The sequence below is a fragment of the Amblyomma mixtum genome, chromosome 2 (genome assembly GCF_055824585.1).
Source record: "Amblyomma mixtum isolate Tamu chromosome 2, ASM5582458v1, whole genome shotgun sequence".
Taxonomy (NCBI): domain Eukaryota; kingdom Metazoa; phylum Arthropoda; class Arachnida; order Ixodida; family Ixodidae; genus Amblyomma; species Amblyomma mixtum.
In genome coordinates, this window is record NC_143013.1 from 72,183,597 (window position 1) to 72,209,894 (window position 26,298).

Consider the following 26,298-nt stretch of genomic DNA (forward strand, 5'->3'; position numbering starts at 1 on the left):
ACCTCGGCTCGTAAATCGAAGTCCGCGACCCGATCTAAGCTTGTTTGAGAGCTCCTGCAGACATCTGTGGTTATCATCCTGAAACGAATTTTTCTCGCTGGCGCTGCTTTGTACGAAAGTAAAGTAGGTTTTTCTTTGTAACATACGATTGGGTATGTCGTTTTATGGAAGCCTCTTACGAACGTGAGGGTACTCATCGTCTTGGGCTGTACAGCAGACGATATTCAAAGCAGTCTCACTTCGACCAGTGCACTGACGCACAACTGCCATACACCCTCGGAAGATTGATGCTGTTCGCGCAGCTAAAGCACGCGAAAAACCAACGCTACATGAAAATATCAACGTTCTCGGTCTATTTGCAGTTTTCTTCTCAGCGACACCGTGAAACCGATGATCTTGATTTGAAGACGACTTAGGCTTCAGTAGAAAATTGAGAAGGTAGCTTTCAAAGGAAATGGGTCCATATTCAAGTGACCTCCAGGAATGTAGGAGGGACAAACATATTGCAGCAAGCTCTAGAGGCCAGCGTAAAAGAAAAATAACCCGTGGAAGCGACGACGAATCAACAAGCCCCGTTTAATCTCCCATTGAAGCAACTTACTTCTCATTGAATATGGCTTTTCGGTAAAGCAAAGCAGAATTAATGCCGCAATAGTTGAAATTTTTCTGGCTTGAAATTCTGGGCGTCATCTGTCAGAGACTTTACGCGCCTGAGATTCGAAGGAGGGACGCTCGTGCCCACGAAGCACGCTGGCTGATGTGCAGTGAAGTATAGTCGTGCAAAGAAGCCTTCTAAGGAAGGCAATCGTCCATTACGTGTGCGTTGAGTAGACCTCGTATAAAATGTAAAATAAGGCCTAGTTTTATGCCAAGAGTGTAGCCATCGCCGCAGTGCATGAATTCAACCATCAACCTCCTTGTAAACACACTATTTCAGACTTGTTCTCAAAACAAGACTGTTTCTGTGGAGAATGCATTTTGTAGCAATGCAAGGACATGTACTACGCTCCCTGGGAGGTTTCAAGCGAAGTGCGATTCATACGAGCAAGCCTGGGGAAAGGCGTACTCAATGTCCACTGTCTGTAGCGAATGACGCTGCAAGAAGACAGAGAAGTCAGTTTTAAATACACAGGAAAAAAAAACATTTTCTTCTTTATTTATATGCCAACTTCACCCAGACCTTCACACGACGCGCAACAGCCCTGTCGTTTGGATTTATTTGTTTTCTTCACGATGTGCGTGGGTGCTCCAGATTTAGTCCCGCGCTGAACACGTGTGTTTGTATGTGTGTCTGCGTCTATAAATATACACTTCATATAAAAGAGTGTCTCTCCTCATCACCGGAAGAAGGCGAGCAGGTCGGGTGGGCAGCCAAAGAAAAATAAAACAATAATAATAAAACAGGACAATGGCGTCACGCGTGACATACGTCTAGGGCAGCGCGCGTTCGTGGTGCTCGCCCCGACTCGGAGATCGAGGGGAAAAAAAAAAAACATGAAATGCAACCAGGCCGGAGGAGAAGACACCAGCAGCGGCAAAGTCGTTGCCTCCAAACGTCCCTTCTTCTTTCCTCTTCTTCTGTCTCCCCCCCTCCCCACTATGTACACAAAGAGGCCAGCCTCTTTCGCGCCTCCCCAGTTCACCGGCTCTGCACACCGCGCTCTCGGTCAACACAGCACTTCGCCGCAGTTGAATGGATTTGCGCTCTAAGAAAAAGACAACACGCGCTACCTGTGTGCCCGTCGCTGGGGCACCGCGCTAACACACACACGCGCGCGCACTGCGTAGCTTTTCCTCCGTTCCGTTCTCTAGCGCCTGCTTTGTTCTCGTGGCATCCTGAAAAGGCGGCTTGCCCTCCTGTGGCGTCCTCGGTCGGCGTTGGGTAGCTCAAGTCGTTAGACGACTCTCACCCAGAGCGAATTCACCGCTTAGCTGGCTATAGTATGCCACCGGTCCTCGTCCTCAAGAAATGCTCTCCCGTCCTCCCCGAGGTCTGCTACTCTGAGTGGCCCTTCTGGGGTTCATCCGGTTTCCAGCCATTGTGGGTTTGATTCTGACGAATTGCATTTTTCGTTATGTGAAGCTAACAGCAACTTTCAGCGCTGTTTGTGTCTATAGAAGACGGTGAGAATGTGCGGCTGGACATTACAGTTCGAGCCCATACATTGTGCGTAAATAGCAAAATTGACAACGTATCTACGGTTAATTCGCGCATTGTTAATGTCCGGCTGTCTGCCCCGAAATGCGAATAAGAGAGCCTGTCAAAGCAAATGAACAGCACCAAATGCAGAAATTCGGCTAAGAATTACAGCACTGTTGAAATAGCGATTTTGGCTTTATATTTATTTATGAGGCAGCCGACGTACTCAGGGATCCTGCCCTGTGGGTGTACCAAAACAGCGATTTTTTTTTCCTGCGTTCTCTGAGCGGGCCCAAACATCCGTTTTAGGAGTTTTCACTACGTTCACTCAGCGGGCCTAATCACATTTTTAGGAAATTTTCACCACGAGTGACCCAAAGGCGATTAGGCCACGAAGGGGTCCAATCATTTAGCCTGTCGTCAACGAAATCGAAGGAGCCACAGGAGTTTAGCCGGTGTTTTCGAGGGTGTTTTGATCGATAAAAAGACCGAGAGCAAAGTGAGTATGCATCACGTTTGAGAGGCCGTCCTCGGCTCGCTGGACACGTATATACAACGGATGGCACTGCAGCTCACGCACACCACTGTGTAGTTTCTGCACACGGTCCCTGTCCCGCTTCAGTAGGGTCTCCAGAGCGAGGAGTCTCCACTGCCGTGTCCGTTGGTCGCGTTCGACGCCGTCGTCGTCGGAGAGCCCCGCGTCGTCGCGGGCCCCGTCGACGCCGACAGCAGCGCCGTCGGTCCACCTGTCCGAGCACCCACAACACCGGGAGGTGGCACCACGAGCGGCAGCACGGGCGGAGTACCGGGAGCACCGCCGCCGACTCCCGCCGCCTTGCTTAACGTCGCACCAGTCGTGAGCACCGCTGAGGGTTTCTTCCTCGCCACGTCCTCCAACGTCGGCATCGGAGGTGGCGAGATACTCCGGTCGCTGCGCTCCGAGTCGTCCTGAGAGCGGGCCTGCTTGGGCGAGGAGCAGCTCAGGTCGCTATCCATGGTGGGCGACGCCGTGGCGGACCTGTCCGGCGACGACGACTCCCCGCCGCCCAGGTGGTGGTGGTGGCTGCTGTGCAGGCTGGCGGCCCGCAGCTCGTTGCGTAACAGCTGCAGGCCCGGGTGCAGGCCCGCGGCGGCAGCTGCTGCAGCGGCCGCGGCAGCCGCCGCCGCCGCGTTGGGCTGTCCCACGGAGCCGCCGTACAGCTGCGGGTAGAGGAGGGTCGGCGCGAGTGCGGGGGGCCATGTGGCGCCGTTGGCGCTCGCGTAGTAGCCGTGCGGACCGAGCAGACCCGCAGCGTAGCCAGCCGCGGCGTGGGTGAGGTACGGCGCTGCCGCGGTCGTCGCCAGGAGGCTCCCCGTCGTGGTGTTGGGCTGCGCCGAGGGGGAACAGAAGTAAGTCGAACCTCGTTACAACGAAACGGCTAATAAAGAAATAATGGATGTAACGAAGAAATGACGATTCCCCTCGGAAGATCGGCCAACACGGGCTATAACGAAGCTACGGCTATAACGAAGTAATCGCCGGGACCCTTCAACTTTGTTATTACGAGATTCCAGTTGAAATTGTGTTAATGTGAGGTGTCGCATGAAAAAAAGGGCCCGCATCCGAGCGGAATGATTGCAGGGGTATAAGTTAGGGGGGCAGTACGATTACAACAGGATGCTGCGGGCTGTGCGCTCGTCCCAGGTACGATGATTAAACAACCAAATGGTAGCTGCCGATTGGGGATAGTGCGAAGGGACTCAGATGAATGCCTCTTCAGATTTTGTTATTCCCTGCAGACAGCATCTTCATCCCATCCGGGGCGATCCCTGCTTCTTTAACTATCGCTTCACACTTCCTCAATTCATTTGCTAGATTTTTCAACGGACAGAAAACGATACCAAATTGGTATTTGCGTAAGATAAAAAAGAAGAAGTAACACAGAAGTAGCGAAGGGCACGTGAAGGCGTCTAACGATTAGAGGGTCAATATTTTCGCTACAGCACTTTGCTAGCACTTGCCAACATGCTATGGGTTTAACTTCCAGGTGAGCAGGTAAATGATTATAAAAGTACGATGTAGGCAACAGGAGAGAACGCGTAGAGAAAAAGATGGAATTCAACGAAATAACCCGTTACCGATTAGCAAAAACTGACAAGAGCATGTGCGCTAACTACTCAATGTGCAATAACAATTTAAAAGAAAAGTTGAAGGGTCGCACTTATAATGTGTAAGGGCGCAGTTGAAGAACGAACATGACACCAGATTACGTTCCGGTGTTCGATTCGGACTGTGTAGGAAAGCTGGAGGGAGGGGTGCATATAAGTGGCCACAAGACAGTTAGTGGATTAATAATTGTCATTAATGTGACACTTTGGAGGCATGACTCCGTGGTCGTGTCGTGCGGACGATGGTCACGTGATATCGAGTGGCCTTTGACTGTATGATAGCTGACACAGTAAACTCGTCGCAACCGCGCATACGTAAGGCTTCACCCCCGGACCCACCTGGTGTGCGAACGCCGATCCCCCGTTGACGCCGGCGAGCCCCTGGCGCAGTTCGGAGAGCCTGTCCGACAGGCAGAGGTCGACGGCGTTGCCGTACCGGCCGAGCAGCAGCGGATCCACCTTGAGGCTGAGGTTTGCGGCGGCCGCCGAAGGAGGCTCGCCCCCACCGCCGTTGCTCCCAGCCGTGCCGCCGGCAAGGCTGCTGCTGTTGGAGCCGTTCGAGCGGTCGCCTGCGCGGCAAAATACAAGGACGCGAGGTTCACACAGGAGCTCCCGGACTAAGGGCTAGAATTTTTGGACCGTGGAACATGAGCCCGTTGCCATCGAAGGGCATTAGGTTTTTAGACAATCTCACCACTACCAAAGCCTAGAGCGCGCACTGCGTCAGGTACGTTGCCGCACCCCATGTCTGCGACACCTACGACTGATCTGGGCAAAAGGCATGATTCCGACCATGGCCAAGTTATGCAAGTGATTCCAATCCTCACGTCACTGATGAATGTCATGCGTGATCTGCTGTCCAGCTTACGTACACCAGTAGCACACAACGCTTTGCAAGTACTGGACGCGCTGCAGCCAGTTCTTGCAGCTCTACAATAGAAGACACCATGGCTCCCCCGGAACTATCTTTTCGGAAGAAAGTCAAGCAAGCTTTTATTTTTCAGTGGAATTCCCGTGGGCTCCAGTCCCGGATTTCTGACACAGCCGCTTCCCATTCTGGTGATCTGTGAACCGAATCTGCCCAACAGTTAGTGATTATCCCCGCTCTTTCACAGAGGGCCCGTGGCCCAACCTCGGCCCGTGACCACAACAGCCGACTACCTTCCAAGGCTCACAAGGCACTGTTTTGTCTTTCCGAGAGACTGCCTTGTTTGCTAGATTGTGACTTTGTCTCTCGTTCCTTCACTCTTCCCTTTTTATACCCTCATTCCCTTCCCCAGTGCAGGGTAGCCAACCGGAAACCTTTCTGGTTAACATCCCTGCCTTTCCCCCTCTCTTTATCTCTCTCTCTCCCTCAAAGAGAAGATGACACGTGAAAAAATTATCTCCCTTTCCTCTCTCCCCTTTCTACCTCTCCCTCCGTTCCTCTTCCCACGTGTAGGGTAGCATACTGGGCGTCGCCTAGTGAACCTCCTTGCCTTTCCGTTCATCTTTCTCTCTCTCCCAAAGAGAAGGCAAGAAAAAATGAAGAAAAAAACGTAAAGCGGGAAAGCAGATTACGAAACCGAAATATTTATTGGGCGAACTTCGGGTCTGCCCAAGCCTCCTTGGGTTACTTCTTCAAAAACTTCCGTTTATTCTGTGAGGCTCAAAAAAAGAAAACCCGGCGGAGGGGATAGTAAAACATCCACATTGCAGTCGTCGGGACTGGAATCACAATAGCTGTGAGCTCTGCTCGATTTAACAGTAGCTCAGAACTTTCCAAGGTACGCCTCGCGCACATTCTTTTGTGTTATCAGTCCTGTGCACTGCGCAATCACCTGAGGGTGTTCGCAGTCGTTCACAAACAATCTAGCCTCGTCCATCGGATGTATGTGTAAGTATAGTTGGACCCAAGGTGATTAGGAAACGGTAAGGCTGTGCACCGGCAGCTGTGAACAAAAAACCCTGTTTTAAACAAGCATCACAGAGCGTCGTGGCAATACATGCCGTTCGTGTTTGTTAAGAGTGTGCTTAACGCACGTATTTTTAGAGGGCTGTGTATGGACACTGTCCAAATATCAGTGCAAGACATCAGTTTGAAACATCAGAGTCCAAACACGCTCTTGCAGTATAACGGTGAAGATATAGGCCAGCAAAGCTTTTCACGACGAGTTTTCGCAGGAAGCAGTAAGAATCGCAGGGTGCGAAGCATCAGTGTCATAGTTAAGTAGCTCGGTCGGCTCGCCGGTTTCTTATAGTGTGTCATACCGGATATTAGGGAAGGCGTAAGATTGCAATCTCACACTAATGAAAAAGAAACGTTGGCTCAGTGCGTGTGTTCAACAGTTCTTAAGAATGAAGAACATACTTGTCTATGCAATAATAACAAAGGAAAAGTTAATGCAGCGCTTGGCACTCTTGACAAGTGGAATCATGGGCGCCTTGCCAGATCCTACATGTAAGACATGCTATAGTAGTCATATGTAGGTAGGCGTTCCCTGACTCGCTAGCCATGACTATGGTGGCAAACGGCAACAGCCGTGTCCCTGAGTGCGTTCTTCATTATCTGACTCAATATGGAGTTGTATTTGCGCTTGCCAAAAATAACTTGTCTAATACGTCCACTCATCCTTGCAGTTTATGTCATTCATAGGCTTTCTGCCTGTGCCATGTAAAGAAATATACCGACGAAAGAAAATTTGCCTTTTCGGTTTTTATTTGTGTTAATCAACGTGCGGGCACAGCCTGCCAAAGTCAGTAAAATATCAATAAGTCTCACAACATTCATAGAAGTGTTTCCAGGCTAGTTTTATACCGATTAACGGCTTCTAGTGCGAAAACACAATACTTAACGGGGTCTAATCCAACCAAGGGTATTGTGTGAAGCCTCGGAGTAACTCGGGTAAGCTCGGGTTAGTTCGCAGGAGTGTCGCGTCAGCTGTAGCCAATGGGAGGAGGGCGTCGCGCCAGCTGCAGCCGAGTGGAGAGAGGGTGTGAAGATAAAGAGCGAGAAACGCGGTTGCGTGCACATGAAAATGCCAGAAAGAAGAGGTGAAGAATGAACACATGCCTGAGCATGTCCTGTCGGGTTAACTCCTACCACTCTTTTGTACTTCGCTACATACTGACTGGCGCCGCGCCCTTGTCGAGAGACAATAGCCACTAAAGTCATTAGCTTGCGTGGAAAAATGTGCTACAAATAAAATATTTTCTGCGTGCCTCTAACGCCCATTTAGTTATACCCGACGCGATTCATCGCATCGGGTATAACTAAGCGGCTCTCTAGCGGCTCCTCGTGATTCGTTACTTCAGACACACGGTGTCAGCAACACAAGCAGCGACTGCAACGGCTTTTCAGGGAATCTAACGAGCCAAAACACGCGACAAACCAAAACAAGAAGCTAACCGAGGTGAGACGTCGCAACACCGCCCGCAGCAAAGAACAAAAAGCTGTCGAGTTTTCGCGGCGCACGAAAACGACCCCCAAAACTTTCGACACATCTTTTTCGCGTCGCCTTCTCTTTCCCAATTCACCGCGCGGCTCGAGCAACGGAAACCTCGCTCGGTTTTAATCAGATTAGCCGCATCCCGCCCGCACGCGTGTGTGTTTATGGCACGGCAAAGAAGACGAAGAAGAAGAACGAGAGGCGTCCCCGTATAGGGATGGCGCTGCAGTCGCATTTTGCGCCATCCAACGCGAGAAACAAATATGATTCGCCGCTTGCGCCGCATAAACAAGAGCTGGGATGACTGCGAGTAAGAAGAAATGGACGCAGATGCAGGAGGAGGAGGAGGCAGTTTTGAAGCGAAGGTTTTGGAGAAGAAAAGAAGAAAGCGCTTCAAGGAGGGGAAAGGGAAAGCGATTCTGGGAGAAAGAGTGTCCGAAATTGAAGGTGGAGAGAGAGAGAGGAAACATATCGGAATAATAAGCACTTCTCTCGACTTTCGCGCGTCCCAAGAACGAAAAGAAGGAAGAGCGGAAACTCGCGTTAACCCTTTTTTCGGGTTTTGCGCGGACCACGGCACCCCCTGTATTGCGAATCACCAGGGCCGCTGAGGATCTGAGTCCTCGAGTTTGGCGTTTGCAATTTTTCCTCTTTTTCGCTTTCTCTCTCTTTCTCGCTGAAACTTGCGCGTTCGTTGTCATGTGCGCAGCCTTCTTCTCCTCTCCTATCTCCCTCGCTCTTATCTTTCGCACCTCGTCGCAGTTTTGGAAGGGGACGAGGCGAGGCGACGCGTTAACTTTTCGGGGCGCAATTATTCGAACAGGGAATAAAGTGATTTGCGAAAAGGCGGAAATAAAGAAGAAACAGGAGTTGAGGGCGGCGAATATGGAGGTCGGCACAGGGTAATTAAAGAAGAAGGAGAGGCTAGGGAACTAAAGGGAAGAAACGCTCGTTCATTGCTGCTGTTGAGGGAAACCGGGAAAGAAGAGGACAAGGCGTTATAGGAGCCGCTGAAAAAAAAATCAACGGGAAAAGAGGACGCCATAACGACGTTTTACGGGAAACATCCCTGAAGTACCTCCTCATCCCGATTTGCCTTCTCGCTTTCCCTACGTCGCGCTCGCTTTTCCCCAACTGTCCCTCCTCGTCCCCACTCGTGCTTATTATTTGCGGCGACTGGCTTCTTTCCTTTTCCTCCCCCAGTCGCTTTCCAAACCTCTCTTTCGACACCCCGAGCCTCGTCTAGCGGTAAGGGCGGTGGTGCGAGTTTTCTAATTTAAAATAAGTGGATATCGTTCGCACGTACCCTCGAGTGGGGGCGACACCATCGGGTTTAATGACGGTGGCGATAGCGATGTGGCCAGCCAAGGCGGTCGCCCAGAACTCCGCACAGTCGCCTCGCAAGGAGCCCGACAATAAAAGGAGAACGAACCCAGCCGAGAAGGGGAGAAATGTTTTGCGTCTTGACGCGTTTGATTCTTGCTTTCTTCATACTGCTGCGATGTACGCATGCTGCTTAGTTGTACTTTTGTTCTTCTTTTTTTCTTTTTCCGGCTACGCTTGTTGCTTCGTACGCACCATGTTTAGGATCAATACGCGCAAGTTCGGTTCTCCCTAAATGTTTCTGATTGCCGTCTTTTTTATCTAGCTTCACTTTTCCCTAATGCTTCTTGCCAAGTCATTGGCTGCGTACTTTATGACCTTTCGTTTTCTTTATGTCCTTCCATTTCTTTTTCTTTTGTACATTTTTAGCGCACACTTCAGCTTCGGAGCCCATGGGGCTCTCTTAAGCTTCGCAAAGCTCGGTGTCGCCAGGAATTAGAGGTTTCCGAGCGATTCGTTTGACTGCGGCTGCGCGGAGGCGGGGTAAGTGCGGTGCGACGCCGTTAAATGAACAAAGTAGGGGGAGACAGTTGTGCAGATAAACGCGCGTAGGACAGAAACTTAGGCAGTCACAAAAGCTTTCGACAAAGTGCGTGCTGAATGAAAAACGTGAAAAGGAAAGAAAAGGAAAAAAAAGGCGCGAAGTTTCGACCTTCCTTTCGTACTGCATAGCGTTTGCTGGAAGGCTCCTTCACGTTTCCTGAAAGGAAAAACGAGAAGCTGGAGCTCTTATAAACGACTGGGTAATAAATAAAAGAAAAAGATTAGAAAATAGGGTAAGAGGAGCTCGCAGGAAGTATATAGACGTATATACGTAGGCTCAAAATTAGGGAGACAAAAAAGGGGTAAAGGAGGGAAGAGGGATCGCGGGGGGCACAGAAAAGTTCAGCGGTGTGGTTCTTAATTTCACCGGGAGGGGCAGGAGGTGCGATGGCGGAAAGATTAAACACAGCGACGAGAACTCTCAAGCGTGTAACCTCACTCGGTCACCATCACTGCCACCGGTTCATTCTTCAACTCGACGACGGTGCTCGGCTCTCCCGTTTTTTCAGTTTTTTCTTCCCTTATTCCTTTGCACTTCCTTTTCTGTTCTTTCTTTCTTTTCCGCACTTGAAACGAGTCGGGTTTGTTTCACTCTTTTGAGAATTCCGGGTGCTCACCGCAGCGACCACCTTTCATTAGGGAGCGAGAGTTTCAGGAAAGGAGAGAAAAAAAGGGAATAAAAGGTTAGTGGAAAGCAAAGCTAGCCGAGCGAAGGGGTTGCAGTTAGAAAAAAAGATATAAAGGTAGAAAGTCTATAGTGAAGGCAGCTTAGAGTTGAAAGAAGGAGTGCAGTGATGGAGAGAGGACCTTCTCTCTCTCTCTCTCTGCAAGAAAGAAGGGGAAATAAATTTCCTACGTCAGTGGCAGTGGAGCAGAAAGGGCGACGAAAGTATCACTGTAGCGTCACACGCGCAGAGAGCCTATGCACGTATCACGTGCGAGAAAGTACCAGAACGGAAGGCAAGGGCAGGGTGCCCACCGTGCCCTCGTGCTGCGCTTTGGTTCGCCCACGGACGAAGGCTAGGCAATCAAAGAATAAAATAAAGATAGGAAGGGAAAGTGGGCAAACGATCTCTGTTTCCGCAAGCGCCGTTCTCGTTCATTAGCTAAATCTACACCGCGGCAGCTCGGGCTTCGGGAAAGACGGGGAGGGGGGCATAAAAAAGGGGTTTCTGCCCTTTCTGTGCCACTCCGGTGGAGCTCAGTGCTTAGTTTGCATGTTTCTTTTCGGTGCTTTTGATTTTTTTTTGCCGTTCTTTTGCGCTGATTTTTCTGCGAGCACAAGCGGGAGGAAAATTACTTGCCGTTCTCTATTTATTTGCTCCGCATTAATTATCTCACAGCTTCGCCCAAGTTTATGGCGCATTTCGCCTTTGCTATTTTCACTTTGCCCAGCAGTGCGCTGATTTCAAGCAGGAAACAGAAAGGTTTATATATATATATATATATATATATATATATATATATATATATATATATATATATATATATATATATATACACACACACACACACACATGGTCTGTTCTGAAAGTAGTAGGACTGGTTTTTTCCAGGGCGAACGGGCGGACGAGAGGTGGTATGCGCGTGCAGGATCGTTGAAGGGGGATATTGGGAATGCTGGGGAAAATCGGCAGTCGGCTCTCGGCCGTTGATGAGTGGAGGTCGCTTGTACTGTGAACCCCTGTCTAAACGTCTCGTCACGCAGAATCATCGAGCGTTTACTGGATCAGCGATACGCGATAAAATTTTGAGTAAATCTTGGTAAAACGGGCAAAGAGACTCACAACATGATTAAGGAGGCCTACGTTGACGCTTCCATGGGTAGATCAGGTGTTTTTTGAGTGGCACAAGCTGTTCTGAGAAGGTAAGGAAAGAGTGGAGGAAGACGACCACTCCAGACGCCCTTCGACCAGCAAGACCAACGAAAATGTGTAGCGAGTGAAACATTTACTTAACAGTGATCGTAGAATGAGTATCAGAATGATTGCTGATGACTTGAGCATTCCTCAAATCCAAATTTTTGAGATCGTGACAGAAAACTTATCTATAAGGAAAGCGTGCGCGAAGTTGGTGCCGGGAGTGTTGTCAGATGAGGAAACGGCCAACCGGTAGGATCTTCTTCATCATGTGAATGAGGACCCCGATTTTTTGCCCAGCACAAGGCGGCAACGCTGCCTCAGCCCCACTACAGTCTCGACTTGGCCCCGCCAGACTTTTTTCTATTCCCGAGAATAAAATCGACGCTCAAAGGGAAACATCACGGATCGGTAGAGGTGGTTCAACAGGCCGTGACGAGGGAGCTAAACAGCATTCCGGTCCAGGCGTTCCTGGAGGCGTACGAAAACTATAAACTCATTGGCAGCAGCGTGTAGGTGCGGGAGGGTGCTACGTTGAAAAATTATAATCGTTTGTACTATTCTCTTGAATAAATTTTGTTTAAAAAAATCAGTCCTACTACTTTCAGAACAGACCATGTATGGGTGTATATATATATATATATATATTTGACCATCTGGGGTTTTCCAGCGTGCACTGACATCGCACAGTACACGGGCTCCAGAATTTCGCCCCCATCGAAATTCAGCCGCCGTGGCCGGGATCGAACTCGCGTCTTTCGGGCATATATATATAGCACAATAAGATAAACGTACTTGGTTGCTAGAGGTAAGATGCGAAATTGAGAAACGCTTCATTTAAGAAAACATTTATTGGGAGTCGACGTTTCGGACAGAGACTGAACGAACGTTCGTCAGTGGTGCAGAGGTAATATGCCCAGGACCCAAAGTGCCTTGACCAATCAGGATTTTGTAGTCACAGCGGCACTGATGCCGGATTTTCTGCTAAATGTGAAGTTTAACGGTATCGTTATCGTTTTAAAGAATTATATATATATATATATATATATATATATATATATATATATATATATATATATATATATATATATATATATATATATATATATATATGACAAAAGCCAACAGCCACAGAAACCAAGGGGCACAGGGGATTTTTAATTTTTTATTTATTCATTTTGTGGTGTTGAACAATTTAGAATATTCCTGAATATATATATATAAACGTCGTGAGAGCTTGGGCGCGGTCACAGTTAAGAAGCGAACGAAAGTCAGAATATTTTTACAATTAAGCATTGCAATGTACTTTTCCTCACTTTGAGAGCTATTGGCGTGCTGTGACCGATGAGAATTCAGCTTTGCTTTATTGTCAGGCAATTCCTTTTGCATTCATTGCCTGTGACGGATGTTTTGGAGCAACGCTGACCTGAAGATTGCGAAATAAAACGTTTCGTACGACATTACGGCTGAGTCATGATTTCAAGTTGTTCATGCAGAAGTAGGCATCCAATGAAATCTTACTTCATCCAAGAGGATGTTTCATGGTACTATGGACAATGTATTTGTTAAGCGGCCTTCATTAGCTGAGAAAAACCTCCTCTGTTTCCATCACCTACATAATGCACAGCATGTACGCTCGTCAGAACACATTGGCCTTCCTGACGGCAGGCACAAATATACCACTGCCTGTCCCGTTTTCGATCACTGAAACGACTGAGTGCCGAGTACAAGTCATGCATCAGAACAGATAAGTCATACTAAAATTAGCAAAAGTCGTGAAAGGTCTATGCAGTGCTTAAGTGAATCTTCGTGTCACCGCCTTTTTAAAAACTCCGCTGTACTCGCTAGTGTGGCTTACTTTTATCACGTGTCAATATAAAACATGCGTATCATATAAAATGATTCGAATAAGCAGACACTGCGCTCCATCATTCTTTATTTTTCTCCTGAAGCCTAGCAACGCGATGAGTTGTACAGTAATAAAACTCCCAAGTACTGAAAAGAAAATTCAAAACGAAAAGCTAACTCATGCACCAGACCTGAGTTCGTTTCCCAGACCGATACCCTGACACCGCCTAGAGGCTAGAGCAAACTCGTAACCAAATAAGGAGGCCTATACATAAGCTTTTCCAGTCGCTTCTTCCCTCTCCTTTCGCACTTTACCCGGCCCCGTATACTCTTCTACGCATTCACGGCGCTATGACGCTCTTGATGAGGCAGAATCGGATCTCCGTTCCAATTGGACCCATACATCGCGAGGCAGGAAAAAGAGGAATGAGGCGTCGTTAAAGAAATAGAAAAAGAATAAAAATAAAGAAGGCCAAGACGAAGGCAGGTTCCGGTGTGGAGGATTGCGAGTCGGAGGTGAGGAGAATGAGGAGGACTTTTTATTGTTACACAAATTCGATGAGAGCCAATTTCATTCGCAACAATAGGGAAACTCCGGCTTGCCGCGCACCGCTTCGGAGACGAGAGAGACCTAGCGGCGGAGCCGGAGAGGAGAGCCGGACGGGCAGTGAAGCTCACTGCGTAGATAGAATGGTTTCCCCAGGCGCGGTATATGCATATATACCGCGGGGAAAGGAGTTAGCGCTCCAGGAGCTCCCGGGGACGAGGCTATGGCCGCCTTCCTTTGGGCCTGTAGTCGCAGTTTTCAGGAGTGAGGAGGCAGAATGTATGCGGCCAGACGCCGCTTCAAATTCAGGCAGGCGCTTCAGTGGCAAGAGAGACGAAAGTGATGAGATCGGTCCAATGAAATGAAACGGAAACAGGGCAGCAGCTAACGCGGAAGTTCGCTGAAGCTTCCTCTCCTCGTGGCTTTTTTGTTTTTTAGAAAGGTACTGAAGTTGCGCTTGCAGAGCGCATGCTTTTTTTTTTTGTTAACTTTCCGGTTTCTTTTTTCCCCTGCACGAGTGTGAGTAAGGACTTTCGTTATGCCTATACTTTTGTGAATTTTCGCCTTCAAACGAGACCTGTACAATCCTAGTCATAGCATGCATGCCGGAACCAATAAGTGCCGTGTTGAGTTAGGAGATGTTATCAGTTGGGCTACAATTGTCATTTCTTCGACGAGGACGCGGGCGAAAAGTCAAGGATATTCTTTTTACTGACACATGAAACTCAACACGAAACACAGCCACCGCTGTTTCGTGTTAATGAACGTACCACGCAAAAGTCATGTGTTGGTTGTTCACTGGTGGCTAATGGCACAACCCATCGGTGGTATTTTCTTTCTGTAATCGCACTGCTTATCTGTAATGAAGTAGATTAGCTTTTCATTTAGTGAGTTACAATACACCTTTGTTGATGTTCTCATCAAGGCAAGGCGGAAGCGTCAGTGGCTGCTGGTCGGTCTGTTTTTTGGCAGCCCCTGGAGCCAGCATTCATATAGTCACATCCAGGACGGAGTAGATTTCGATGAAGGGAGTATTAGTTATTAACATGCACACGAGCGCAGCCGTAGCATTACAAAGAAAAGCTATTTAACTTTCTTAAACCTTCGCAGTGGAAGTAAAAAGTTCGCCCCTGTAGTACAGTGTTGCCTAGTATTCGCAGTCATAAGAAAAATTCATCCTTCGTGTACAGCTACCTAAAATCTTTGCAGTGATGAAAAATTCATCCTGATTCCTAAGCGGGAATAATTATCCTTCAAATTCGGAGATTCAGATAACGCTGTGTAGGTTTCCTCAGAGGCTGCACACAGCTGAGCGCTAATGAGTGCTCGCTCACTTCAATGAAATTTACTCCACATTATCGAATTCTCCTTAAACACACAAAACAGGGAAGTAGGGAAAGGTGGCTTCGTCACCCACCTGGCGTGAGCTGCGAGGCACCGCTGGAGGGGCAGGAGGAGGGCGACCCGTCTCCTCCGGGTGTGGGCGCCGACCCTTCGAGGCCCAGAGGAGGGGCGGCGGCGAACGGGCCAGCCGCCGCCAGGTACGAGGAGTAATGCTGGTACGGACCCCAGTGCGGGTCCGTGCCCAAGTGGAGGACCTGGCTCGGGTCTGCGAGGAGCAGGACAGGGAGAGAGAGGTACCAGTTAGTGACAAAGAAACCAAACTTGTCGAACACTGCAGAACAGTACCGACTTTCGCATAAATTGCTTTGCTGGAAAGACCGCATTCTACGGCTGTGTCCTTGGACTATGTACTGGGACTGCTTCATGCAAATGTGCGCTGAAGCTATATTTAGGGGATGTGTACCCGGGGATACGATACCAGAATAGGAATGTAACTTGCCACTACACCCCGGAATAGGAAACAATACGAAGAATACCAAGTATCACGAAAAAAAAATTCAGGGGGCCACTTTGTTGACCTAAAGCGCGGTGAGGCAAAAACCTTTAGCGTGGTGTTGCTGCTGGTGTCACTGATGTGTGCTTAAGATGTTAATTAAGTACACAATTGTTTGTGAATCTTAAATGCTGGAGACACTGGAGGGCGTTTGGGAGGCATCCGTCTGATCCGACGCCTTTCTGCAAACACTCTCCAGCGTCCTAGACAAGGGGAACTACATATGCGTTGGCAGGAAGTAGCGTAGCCATTAGCACGCTTGGCTGCGGAACGAAAGGATGGTGGTCCGAATCCCATCGTGCACAAAGATTTTTTTCACAGGTGTAAGGTACTTTTTAAAAGTAGATGTCAAATAACGAGAGAGATTGTGGAGGCTCTTGAGATAGCACGAGCGGGCGATGATTGCGTAAGCGCTCCGTCAATTTTGTTGTCGGATAAAGAGATGTCCTATCTTACATCGGGCATGCCGGTTATCTGAAAGAACGTGCCAGCTATCACTCGTTGGTAATGTTCTTGTAAGCATGCGCAAGTGATTACTATGAGTATAAAGTTGTTTTTCGCATGAAATAAAATCAGTTGAAAGTAAGCGCTTTGTATGTCTTTCCTTTTCTGTCGTCCTTGTCCTTTTGAGCGCTTTCACTGTCAAGATGGAAAACCAACTCGCCCACTCAATTCCATTATTCAATTTTTTTCTGGTCTGACTAGAAAAATTACGAGGAACTTTAGCGGCTAAAGTGGTGAAAGGCGAAAGCCTGAGTGCTGCATTCTGCTACGCGATTGTTTACTTCCCATTTTGTTGGTGCATTAATTAACTGCTCATTAATGACGCTTAAGCTTCGCCTTTAGGACTGGAACGCGACAGCGTGTTGCAGCGCTGCCAGGGAGTCCGCGGAACGCCACCATCCGTTCGGCGCGATGCCTTGCCATTTGAACGCAACGCTTTTTGAGGAAAGGAAATGGCGCTGTAATTCTCTGTCATCTCGGTGGACACCTGAGCCGCACCGTACAGAAAGGGAGGAAGTGTGAGTGAAAGAAAAAAGAGGGGCCGTAGTGAAGAAAATGAAAATTGTATTTGAGGAAAGGAAATTACGCATTCACTGTCTCACATGTCTCAGTAGACACTAGACGAAAATTGTATTTGAGGAAAGGAAGTTGCGCAGTAACTGTCTCACATATTTCGGTGGACACCCGTCAAAATTCGCGCGTGGTGACGTCACGACAATTTGGACCAATCAGAAACGCGGACAAATACGACTTGCTCGTCGGTAAATTGGTTTTTGAGGAAAGGAACTGTCTCGCATATCTCGGTGGACACCTAAACCTCGCCGTAACGGGAAGGGAGGAAGATGGGAGTGAACGAAGATACCGTATTCACTAGACGCACCTTTGTTCATTCAAACCATCGAGTTGGCATGGCGGACAACACATTATCAATGCTGGGCTTGTCAATGCAGAAAAATGCAAGGTCGTCAGCATATGCCAGCAATTTGACTTCATTACCCAAAATAGGGAACCCATGGATCGATCAATTCGGCATCGTTTCTGGTGCTCAAATGAATCGCTCCAAAAGTTCTGGCCTATGGTTTGGTTCATGGGGCACAACTCCACCTCTGTACGCTGGCATAGAATGGTCTTGTGTGCCTCCTAAATATCTTGGCGTTCCACTTCATGCCTACAAATCCAGTGCCCATTACTGGAGAGAGCGAGTTCCGGCTGTTGAGCGTTACGCTCAGACGTTTGTACCGCATCGCCTCTCAATTTTTGGTCGAGCCCAGGCTTGCAACACCTTTCTGGCAACAAGAATTTATTACGTACTCCAGGTCCTTCACTGCGCCAGACATTACATACAGCGTTTCCATCGTATATTTGCGACGTTTATTTGGTCCTCCAAATTTGAGCCCATGCGGCGTGATAACCTTTTCAGGCCTGTTTGTGCAGGAGGCCTGGGCCTAGAGCACCTGTATGTGAGACAGTTGGTTGCCCGTTTCTTCTTTTTTCGCGCTTGTTCCCTTCCGATTATTAGAGCATTCTTGCAGGTTAACTTCATGACTTTACTTCCGAACTTAGTAGTTTCTTCCAATTTTACTGAAAGACCCCGTTTACTAGGCTTTATGCAGGAAGTTTATGCCTCCGTGCGTTTTTTGACAGTTCGGTTTTCAAATGAGTACTTATACTCTGTTTCGCGCAAAAATCTGTACAGGGATTTGATATCCATGCTCTTCCCGCCCCCACTGTATCGTTCCGTCTACGTTGGGCTCATGGGTCATGATGTTTTAAAGCGAGTGCGTAAAATGCCAATTTCTCCTTGCACCAAAACATTTTTCTATAAATTACACACTGAAACTCTACCTGTCAAGACGTGGCTCGATAGGAAAAACATTTTTGTGTCTTCTGTAAACTGTCGCTTGTGCAATGTGCCTGAAACAATTGAACATTGTTTTATAGACTGCAAAGACGCGATTTTGTTTTGGGATGTGTTGCAAAGGACGCTACAGAAAGATTTCCTCCTAAATTCCTACAGTGTGCGCTACCTTGTTGTTTCCCAACCTGACTCGAATCCTTATGATATGATTCTTCTGATTGGACTTCATAGTCTTTGGAAAACGCGCATGCAAGACCGCAACGTTGAACCTGTTGTTTCGCCCAGAATTCACTTTAGCCGAATGTTGCTGCAGGTAACGGACATTTACAAAAAATCGGACTTTGTACCGGATTGGTTTCCTCTCCTGATGCGCTGTATATCTTTACCGGCCTTTTAGTTATATGTTACTATTATGTTTCTGCCACGTAGCGCCTACCTAGGTGCTCTGTAAATAGTTGTTTTTGTGTGTGTATATACACACACACATGTATATATATGCTTTGTATACAAAACCATGTAAATAAATACCATGAAAGAAAAAAAAAAGTTGGCATGGCGGAGTGGTAGCGTGCTCGACTCGCACTGCGGAGACCGGGGTTCGATTCCCAAGCTCGGCCAATTTCTTACTCAGTTTTATTTATTTATCTGGTCTAACTAGAAAGTTAATTGGACTAATTGGTTAAGTAAGCAATTAACTAAGCTCTGTCCCACTTACTTGGAGCATCACTATACGATCCGTTTAATTGGTTGCATGGTTAGTAGCCGAAGTACAATTGGCCCCGTTTGAAATTCGCGCACTGTGTCGTCACGACCGTTTCGACCAACTGAAAAGCGTGACATTTTCTGTCGACAACTTCTGCTTACAACGATGAGGCATTAAAGGCTTCCGCCTTAAAAAGCGTGACAACTCTGCTGACAACCTTCTGTCGACAACGATGAGGCATTAAAGTCTTTCGCCTTAATACACCCCACGTATCCCACCTGTGACTGCATCCTCAGGTACCATCCTGGGACTCGGAATGACACAAGGTGTCCTCGACTGTGTCCCGCAGGTATACCGGCATACGACTATAGTCTAACATACTTAAATTATAACATATCATGTAGAAACTAACAGTCGTTTCGCTAATGTTTCTCGTAGCGAATATTTCCGGTCCAACGACTCCATCGCCACAACTTCGACTCATGCTTATACGGCACTCATTCATTACACGAAAAGCTCGTGTAATCCCGAACAGCTTTTTGTGTCGCCGCTCGCTGCCCTCAGTGTATTCAGCTTAACGCCACAGCATCGCCGCGGGCTCCTTAAAGAGCCACACGCTTGCGAACACGTACGACACTACTCCGTTATCTGGCCCTCGCCAGGCGACGCTGTGACCCAACAGCCCGGGGCAGTGCAGAAAAGAAAAAACCCGTTCGTGAGCGCGTGTATTTCTCACCTTTCCCATTTTTTCCCCCTTCCTTATCGACACGTTTGCTCTTCTCGCAGAGAGCCGAGAGGTGATGCATTGCATCGCAGCCAGAGCGCCGCAGAAGCTCTCCCCCCCCCCCCCCCCCCCCCGCCCTCTTTCCACACTTTTCCTCGGGACCAGATAATAATCCTCTCCGGTACGAGCGTACGCACAGCGCCTGCACTTACAAGGCAGGCAGGGACTAGAAGCCGCTGTACGTGGGTGTAGTACATTATATACGACCACGTGCACTTGGGGTATACGTGAGGCTGTACGTGTGCGCGTATGTTTGCCAGGGTTCGCCGACACCTCCGACCCCCGGTGCACCACGTATCGTTTCTCTCCTGTTTCCAGAGGTGTTCACGCTCTTTTTTTTTTTTTTCCTTTTGCTCCTTCCGCCTAGCGTGAGGCAAGAAGGGGCGCAGGGAGATGAAGGTTCGGGTCCCGTGTTTGCCCATCTCAAAAAGCTCCCTTCGCTTGCCGACGGTCGCTGCGGTGCTAATGATAATTTTTATTAATGCCGTCGCCGTCCCCACACGCCTCTGCGCCTTTTCCGCGCCGAGCTCCCTCTGCGTGCGCCCTAATATGGGGGCGCCGCAGGGTTCGGTGTCTTCTTCTAAGCCGCTTTCTCTCGATCCGCGCAGCCATCAGCCGCCTCTCCTCGTCTCGACAGAAGCGATCGGGAAGCCGCGGCCGCCGCATCGCAGCCCCTGCCCCGTCCCACAACTTCCCTCTTTTTTTCCTGTCTTTCCTTTCGCCTCCTCTCCTGTCATCCCTGAAGGTACGCCTCTCCTCGCTCTCCGTTTACCCCCCTATATACCCTGGCCTGCTCCTTTAATTCTGTCTTTTTGTTTCCCTCCCTCTGTTCGCCGCATTAGGAAGAGTTACCTCAAAGCCATGGCTGGCCCCTGCACTTTGCGTCAGCGTGCGTCAAATTATTTAGGATTTGAGACGACGCCGCGCATGCGCTGTCGAGGGTGCATCGGCACATACCGTATGATGCACATTCACCCCCTGCCTGCGCTGTCTTTCAGTCGGAGATTTTCCTCAGCGGCACTCGTTTCCTTTCTTTTTTTTTTTTCCGTATGTATTCATTCTTGTGCGTGTTGTTTTCTGTTCATTCTTTTAGGCTTCCTTTACGTGAACATTGCCCAAATGCGCTGTTGATGCAGGCTGGCGCGTTTGTCGATTTAACCTTCTTAGTGCAGCCAGACATACCACTTGTGGCGCTCGAAGCAGCAAAACAACACATGCGAGGTTGCTGGACTTGTTATACGCCCTAACTTTAATAAACGAATATGTGACATAAGCACACGTCATCCGACACCTGCTTTCGTCGGCAAAACACTCAAGCAAGCATTAAGATGGACGTTTGTCAGCTTGCTTTTGATGATCTTGTCTTTCAAACGACTAAGACATTTCTCACCTGGATAATGTGAAATTCGGTTATTGATTACAACTGCGAAGGCCTATGCCTAGCCTTTGGTATCAATACTGAAGGGACGCCATGACACCCGTGGTCACAGACTGGAGTTTAGCTCCAAACCATTTTCTCTCAGCTTTCAGCTGATCAGTAGAAAGCATTGGCGCAAGCATGGAGGCAAATATACTCCTCCGCTGCTACACGGCTCACGTTTTCTTCCCCCTCACTCTCAATCCCCACCCTTTCCTTTAATCCTGCAAATGTTGGTCTACCTGGCTCACAGCGGTTAAATTATTCGTCGCGGCCATAAATCTCCACGATGTGCGATCGTGGCACTCCGCAGCATTGAGAAGAGTGCGGAGACGACGCTGTTTGCATAATTGACGCTCAGGAATTGCGGAACAGAAGAAAGAAAGAGGGGGGGGGGGGGAGGTAGAGAGAGGTTTGGATCTTCGCACCGCCTCGTCGTTTTGGTATAGGTGATTCCCACTCGTGTTCCGTGTAGAACAGCAACAACACGTTGAAAAGGAAAAAGAAGGAATAGGTAAGCAGCGCTCGCGCAGGCGCTTATGTACCCTTTTGGCGCCGTCGTTTTCTTTCATCATTGCCCGACTCCTCCCCGGGCGCTTCTTTTATCTCAACCCCATAGTAGGCCGCTTAGGGTTTCGCTCCAGAGGTGGTGCTTCATTACTCCTGATTAGATCCCACAGCGTTAAAGAGCGCCTGCTCTGGCGCTAATTACCGCATTCTCTACGGCGTCTCTCTTTTGCCCCCCGCCCTACGTTTCTTTTATCCCTTGGAACAAACCGTATACACTCAGGTAGACACTGTGTTCTAATGCGGCCTTACACCCGCCCCCCTATTCTCCTAGTCTGTGTAAACGTTGTTCTAATCCGCCTTTCTTTTCTGTTTCCCGCTTCCTCAACCCTTTTAGCTCCTAGTTTTCTTCCCCTCTCACCGAGCTCAGCCAGTTCGGAGGAGTTCTTTGTTTCCGTGCAGAAAAATCAGTGCCGATTCCACTCTTGCTGTTCGCTGGTCCCTTTCGCGAAGTAGGACTGACTGTTCGCGGGCGCATTAGCGACTCCGCAAGCGTTCTCAAACTTTTTCTGCTTCTATCGTCCATCTCTTTCTTTCGCTTACCTCTTTCGCCGAGTCACGCTCCGGCGTGCCCGTGCTCTTCCTTCGTTCATTCCGCTGTACCACCACAGTGTGCTGCCGTTTAGCTTGTCTAACTATGGAGTTGGTTCTAACCTCATCAGCTCTCCTCCAATCTGTTCGTTTCCACGGCGCAAACCTTCTGCATTTCCTTTTTCCTTCTTCATTTCGGTCACTAGCTACCCTGCTTTCTTTCTCGCCCATCTCCACTCCCTATTTTCTTCCCTAATGTCTCCCTCGCCATCCTGCCCGAGCTCTTCGGAAAACGCGTCCGCTGAGGTTCGCGCGACGACGTTTGGGAAATCGCTGCGAAGAAACAGCACAAAAATACGCAGCTAGGCGCGGGGTCGCTGTCGCGTCGTCGCAGAGAGGACGCCTGGCGCGCCGCTGCCGAAAGGGACAGTGATTGGTTAAAGAGGCGAGCACGCAACGACGTAAAGAGACTTTCTGCCTAACGCCGCGCGACAATGCGAGCATTAGGGAGCGAGCTTGCGACGGGGGAGACGCCGACGAGCGCCGACCCAAATGAGCACCAGTCGTCGTCGTCGAACGATATAGGTGCACTTCGGTCCTTCTCGGTTTCTGGCAATGCCTTTCCTTTTTTTTTTCATTATTTGAGATGTTTTTGACTTCGGGTTCTTTTGACTTCCAGGTTTTGTTTACACTTACTATAGCAAGCGTCATAGGCTGATGAGAGCTACCTCTCATTGTAGTCTGTATTTTTCTTTATTATTGCTGTATTCCTACAAGTCCTCGTCTGTAGTTTATTTGACGGGGAAAGCAGAGTCCGCCTTTTTTGCACCGTTCACTTTGGTGCTGCAGGTATTTTATTCCTTGTGGACTCGCGTACATGCTCCATAGTTGTTGTGTTTGCTGCATCAACATTTACAATGCATTTGTTGCGGCTTTGCTTTCATTTTTTTCGTCCGTCTTTTCTGAATTTTTTTTTTTTTGTCGTCATTCGATGTTGCCGGGATCATAGTTTCCGGTGGGACTAACCTGAATGAGTGTGGTCGGCTCGGTCCATAAAAGTTTTTCGTATGAAAGTAAATGGCTTTGACTTATTTTTTTTTATCAGTTCACCTTCAAGTTCACGGTTGACGGCTCCAGTCTCGGCCTCCCGGTCCTTATTCTAAGGGAGTGACTAATCGGGAGTCGATGCGTTCGCACGTGTTTTTCATTTTGAACGCCAAAAAGCGCGATGGAAGCTGGCGAACGCGGTTTGACGCACGCAGTGTTCTCAAGCGTTTAATGATGTTCAGATGAAGTTCACTCGCAGCAGGACAGATCAAAGTAAACATGTAAACTATTCTATCCAGTATAACCTGAATTTGTTCGCTGTGCGAAAGCTGCATTTTTACTGCTTTTCAATGAATGCAAGGAGCAAAAGAAAACAGTGCACTTACTATTTAATTACTTTCAAGTTGTCTACGATATTCTGTTCATGTTAGTTCAGTCCAACTGCATGGAAAAACTCTTCGACAGCCTGGAAGTCTCTAGAGCACTAGTTAACCCTAAGACAGTACATACAGCTAAATTTATTGATTATAAATGTGTCTTTTTCGCGCACAGAAACCAAAATAGCTTAACTGAACACTGACTTAGATCACCCATATAAGCGAACCTAGTTTTCTAAGGTACCTCAACCTGCAGTTCGGGACAGTACTTGAAGCAATGCAAGCGGTTTTGTATCAGTCCATGCTTTAAACTCTCTACGTCATGCATCACATGACCTGTCTTCGCCTGGCGAATTTCAATGAGACTAAATATCATGTCGCAAAACCCAAATAGGTGGTGTGACTGACTCAAATATCTTCCAGGGTCACGTGACCATGTGACACCTCTTAACATGAGTCACTATCATCTCCGCCACTGCTCAGGCTTGCTTTCTGCCAAGCTCACTCCAAGGTGTCTCTACTGGCATCTGCTGAAAGACTGCAGTTCGCTTCCATCGTTTTATCTCATTCACTTATCTCATTCCAGATGGTCCAACATAGTCTCGAGAGCGCACTGGTACGCTGAAGCCTATACCTCGGCCTCCTTTCATTTCTCTCTCTCTTTCTCTTCCTTCTGACGCCATTTTTCCATCATCATTCTTCGTTACACTGGGTCCCGCACCCCCGCGCCGGCCGCCGTGAAGTCGACCAACACGGTTTCCCGAAGTGTCCTTTTAATAGTAACAGATCGCAGCCCGCAGTTCGACATCACGCGGCGCTAACAAGGGAAGGCGCTTCGAAAGTGAATGAGGGGAAGAGAAAGAGAGATGGGCGAGGGGGAAACAGAGGTGGTACAGGCTACGCGACGTCGGCCCACAAAGAGAAGAAGAGACCCGAAGGCTTGGGGACAACGGAAACAAGAGCGCCGTGAGCACAACATTACGGGCGCTTTTAATCTGCAGACACGGGACAGGGGCCGCGCCGGCGACTGTCCCCTCGAAACCGAAGACAAAAGAGCGCCCAGAAACTGGGTCTCCCAAATTGCTTTCGGACAGGTTGCTGCACACTTGGGCGGCGAAAACCATATTGTTCAACGCGGAAAACAGATTTATTTCGTCGAGAAACTGGCCGCTTTATTTTTGTCCAGTTCGCGGAGAGCGCCTCCCCTCCACCCCCAGCCCCACTCCTTCTCAAGCCCGGCACAACTCGTGACTACGTGGAATAGAGTCCGTGCTATGTGTTTAGAGCATTAGGCGTTAACAGGCAAGATTTCACAGCCGACGTACTCCTGTTCAAGGCAAGGTATCGCGACGGATGTGACGTCAGGAAGGATGGTGCTAACGGGTCGGACGCAAAGGAAGAAAAGCGCACCTTTCTTCCTTGCGCCCTGCCTGTCGAGGTATAACTTGCCATGTATATGTGTATAATCAACTGCCCCGCAATTATGCCGTCCTAAACGCGCTCCTGCTACTGTGTGCCCTTTGTCATATTTCATTAACATGATATTGCAGATTGGAAAGAATGTGAAGCATGAAAAAAGGAACAATTCTATGACAATGGTGAGAATTTCATTTGACCTCCGCGCTCATCTCATAGGGACCTCTTATTAGGCTGCTGTGTCTGAAGCCATCTTGTAAAAAAGCCCGACAACTCATCGTCTCGACGTTTGCAAATACGTCTCAAGATACGGGTAAATAATAAACTCTCCGACATGTCATACTGAATGAAAGTGCTCACACTGATGTTTCTTATTACTAATTCGCGCTGACGAACAAACAAGTTATGCGAGGAGTAAAAATTGTACGTTGCTTATCCGCAGACGAGGGAATCCCGTAATGACTGGCCGGAATATGCGATTTAGAATAACCCATCTAAAGGTGTTTCCAGTGCAGACGACACTGCTCTCGAGGAATTTAACTAACGCGATTAACCAGTCCGCACGTGGCATGGACGTCATAGAAACGAACTTTAGAAATTCTGTCGTGCGCAGGCCTATAGCAGGCCTATAGGCTCGCACATGCCTGGAAATTTTTAGAATTCAGGTCACTGCATAAAAAAATTGTAACAACCGGAGTCCGCGAATATCACTTTCGAACAATAATTTAGGCAGTGCCCTGTATTTTACAAATAAGCCAAAATAGGCCAACATGCTTTAGGGTCCGTGTATGCACCCAGAATTTGACATCACTCTCCTATTGTGCTTCTCGCAAACTGATAAATGTTAAACTCATTGATGAGTGAAAAAGAAAGTAAAATCAACCTGCAATGACGAAACTTAGCCAAGAAGGTGAGCGGTTGGAGTTAGCACAGGACACCAAAGGGCCGAGGAAGACATCTGCGAATGAAATAATCACGCCGGTGCCATACTTCCTCCTTCCCCGCTGTCTGCTCACCCCTTAGCTCACTTTCAAGCTTCTCCTTCTCCTCATTGAAACGCCAACGCTAAGGCACCGCCTATAATGGACGGCCGGTCGGGGGTTGGGGGGCAAAAACAGTAAAGAGCGGCGGCGTAAGGACAGTCTCGAGGAGCGCCAACTGTAATCGAAACAAAGCAGCCATTAAGTTTCGATTGGAGCGAATGAAGAGTAATAGGGGACCGCCGCAGGCTTCGCACTCCGCATCTCGCGGGGTAGGGGGGCTGCTATACGGAGCCGCCGCGGTGTACACCCAGCCGCTTC

At 48.6% G+C, this 26,298-nt stretch overlaps 2 protein-coding genes across 3 annotated transcripts in view; one reads left to right on the plus strand and one right to left on the minus strand.

Moving 5' to 3' along the window:
- LOC149359705 (uncharacterized) overlaps nucleotides 1–26,298 on the plus strand; it is a 273,512-nt gene that overhangs the window by 241,083 nt on the left and 6,131 nt on the right. The gene's annotated exons all lie outside the window — the stretch shown is intronic.
- The window catches only part of LOC149359706 (uncharacterized), a 140,052-nt gene continuing 114,896 nt past the window's right edge, over nucleotides 1,143–26,298 (minus strand). For both annotated transcript variants that reach the window (XM_089571840.1, XM_089571839.1), the window contains exons 4-6: nucleotides 15,314–15,505; nucleotides 4,628–4,857; nucleotides 1,143–3,508 (exon numbers count right to left, since the gene is read on the minus strand). In XM_089571840.1, coding sequence (XP_089427966.1) covers nucleotides 2,759–3,508; nucleotides 4,628–4,857; nucleotides 15,314–15,505 — 1,172 coding nt within the window. In that variant the 3' untranslated portion in view covers nucleotides 1,143–2,758. The remainder of the gene's footprint in view (nucleotides 3,509–4,627; nucleotides 4,858–15,313; nucleotides 15,506–26,298) is intronic.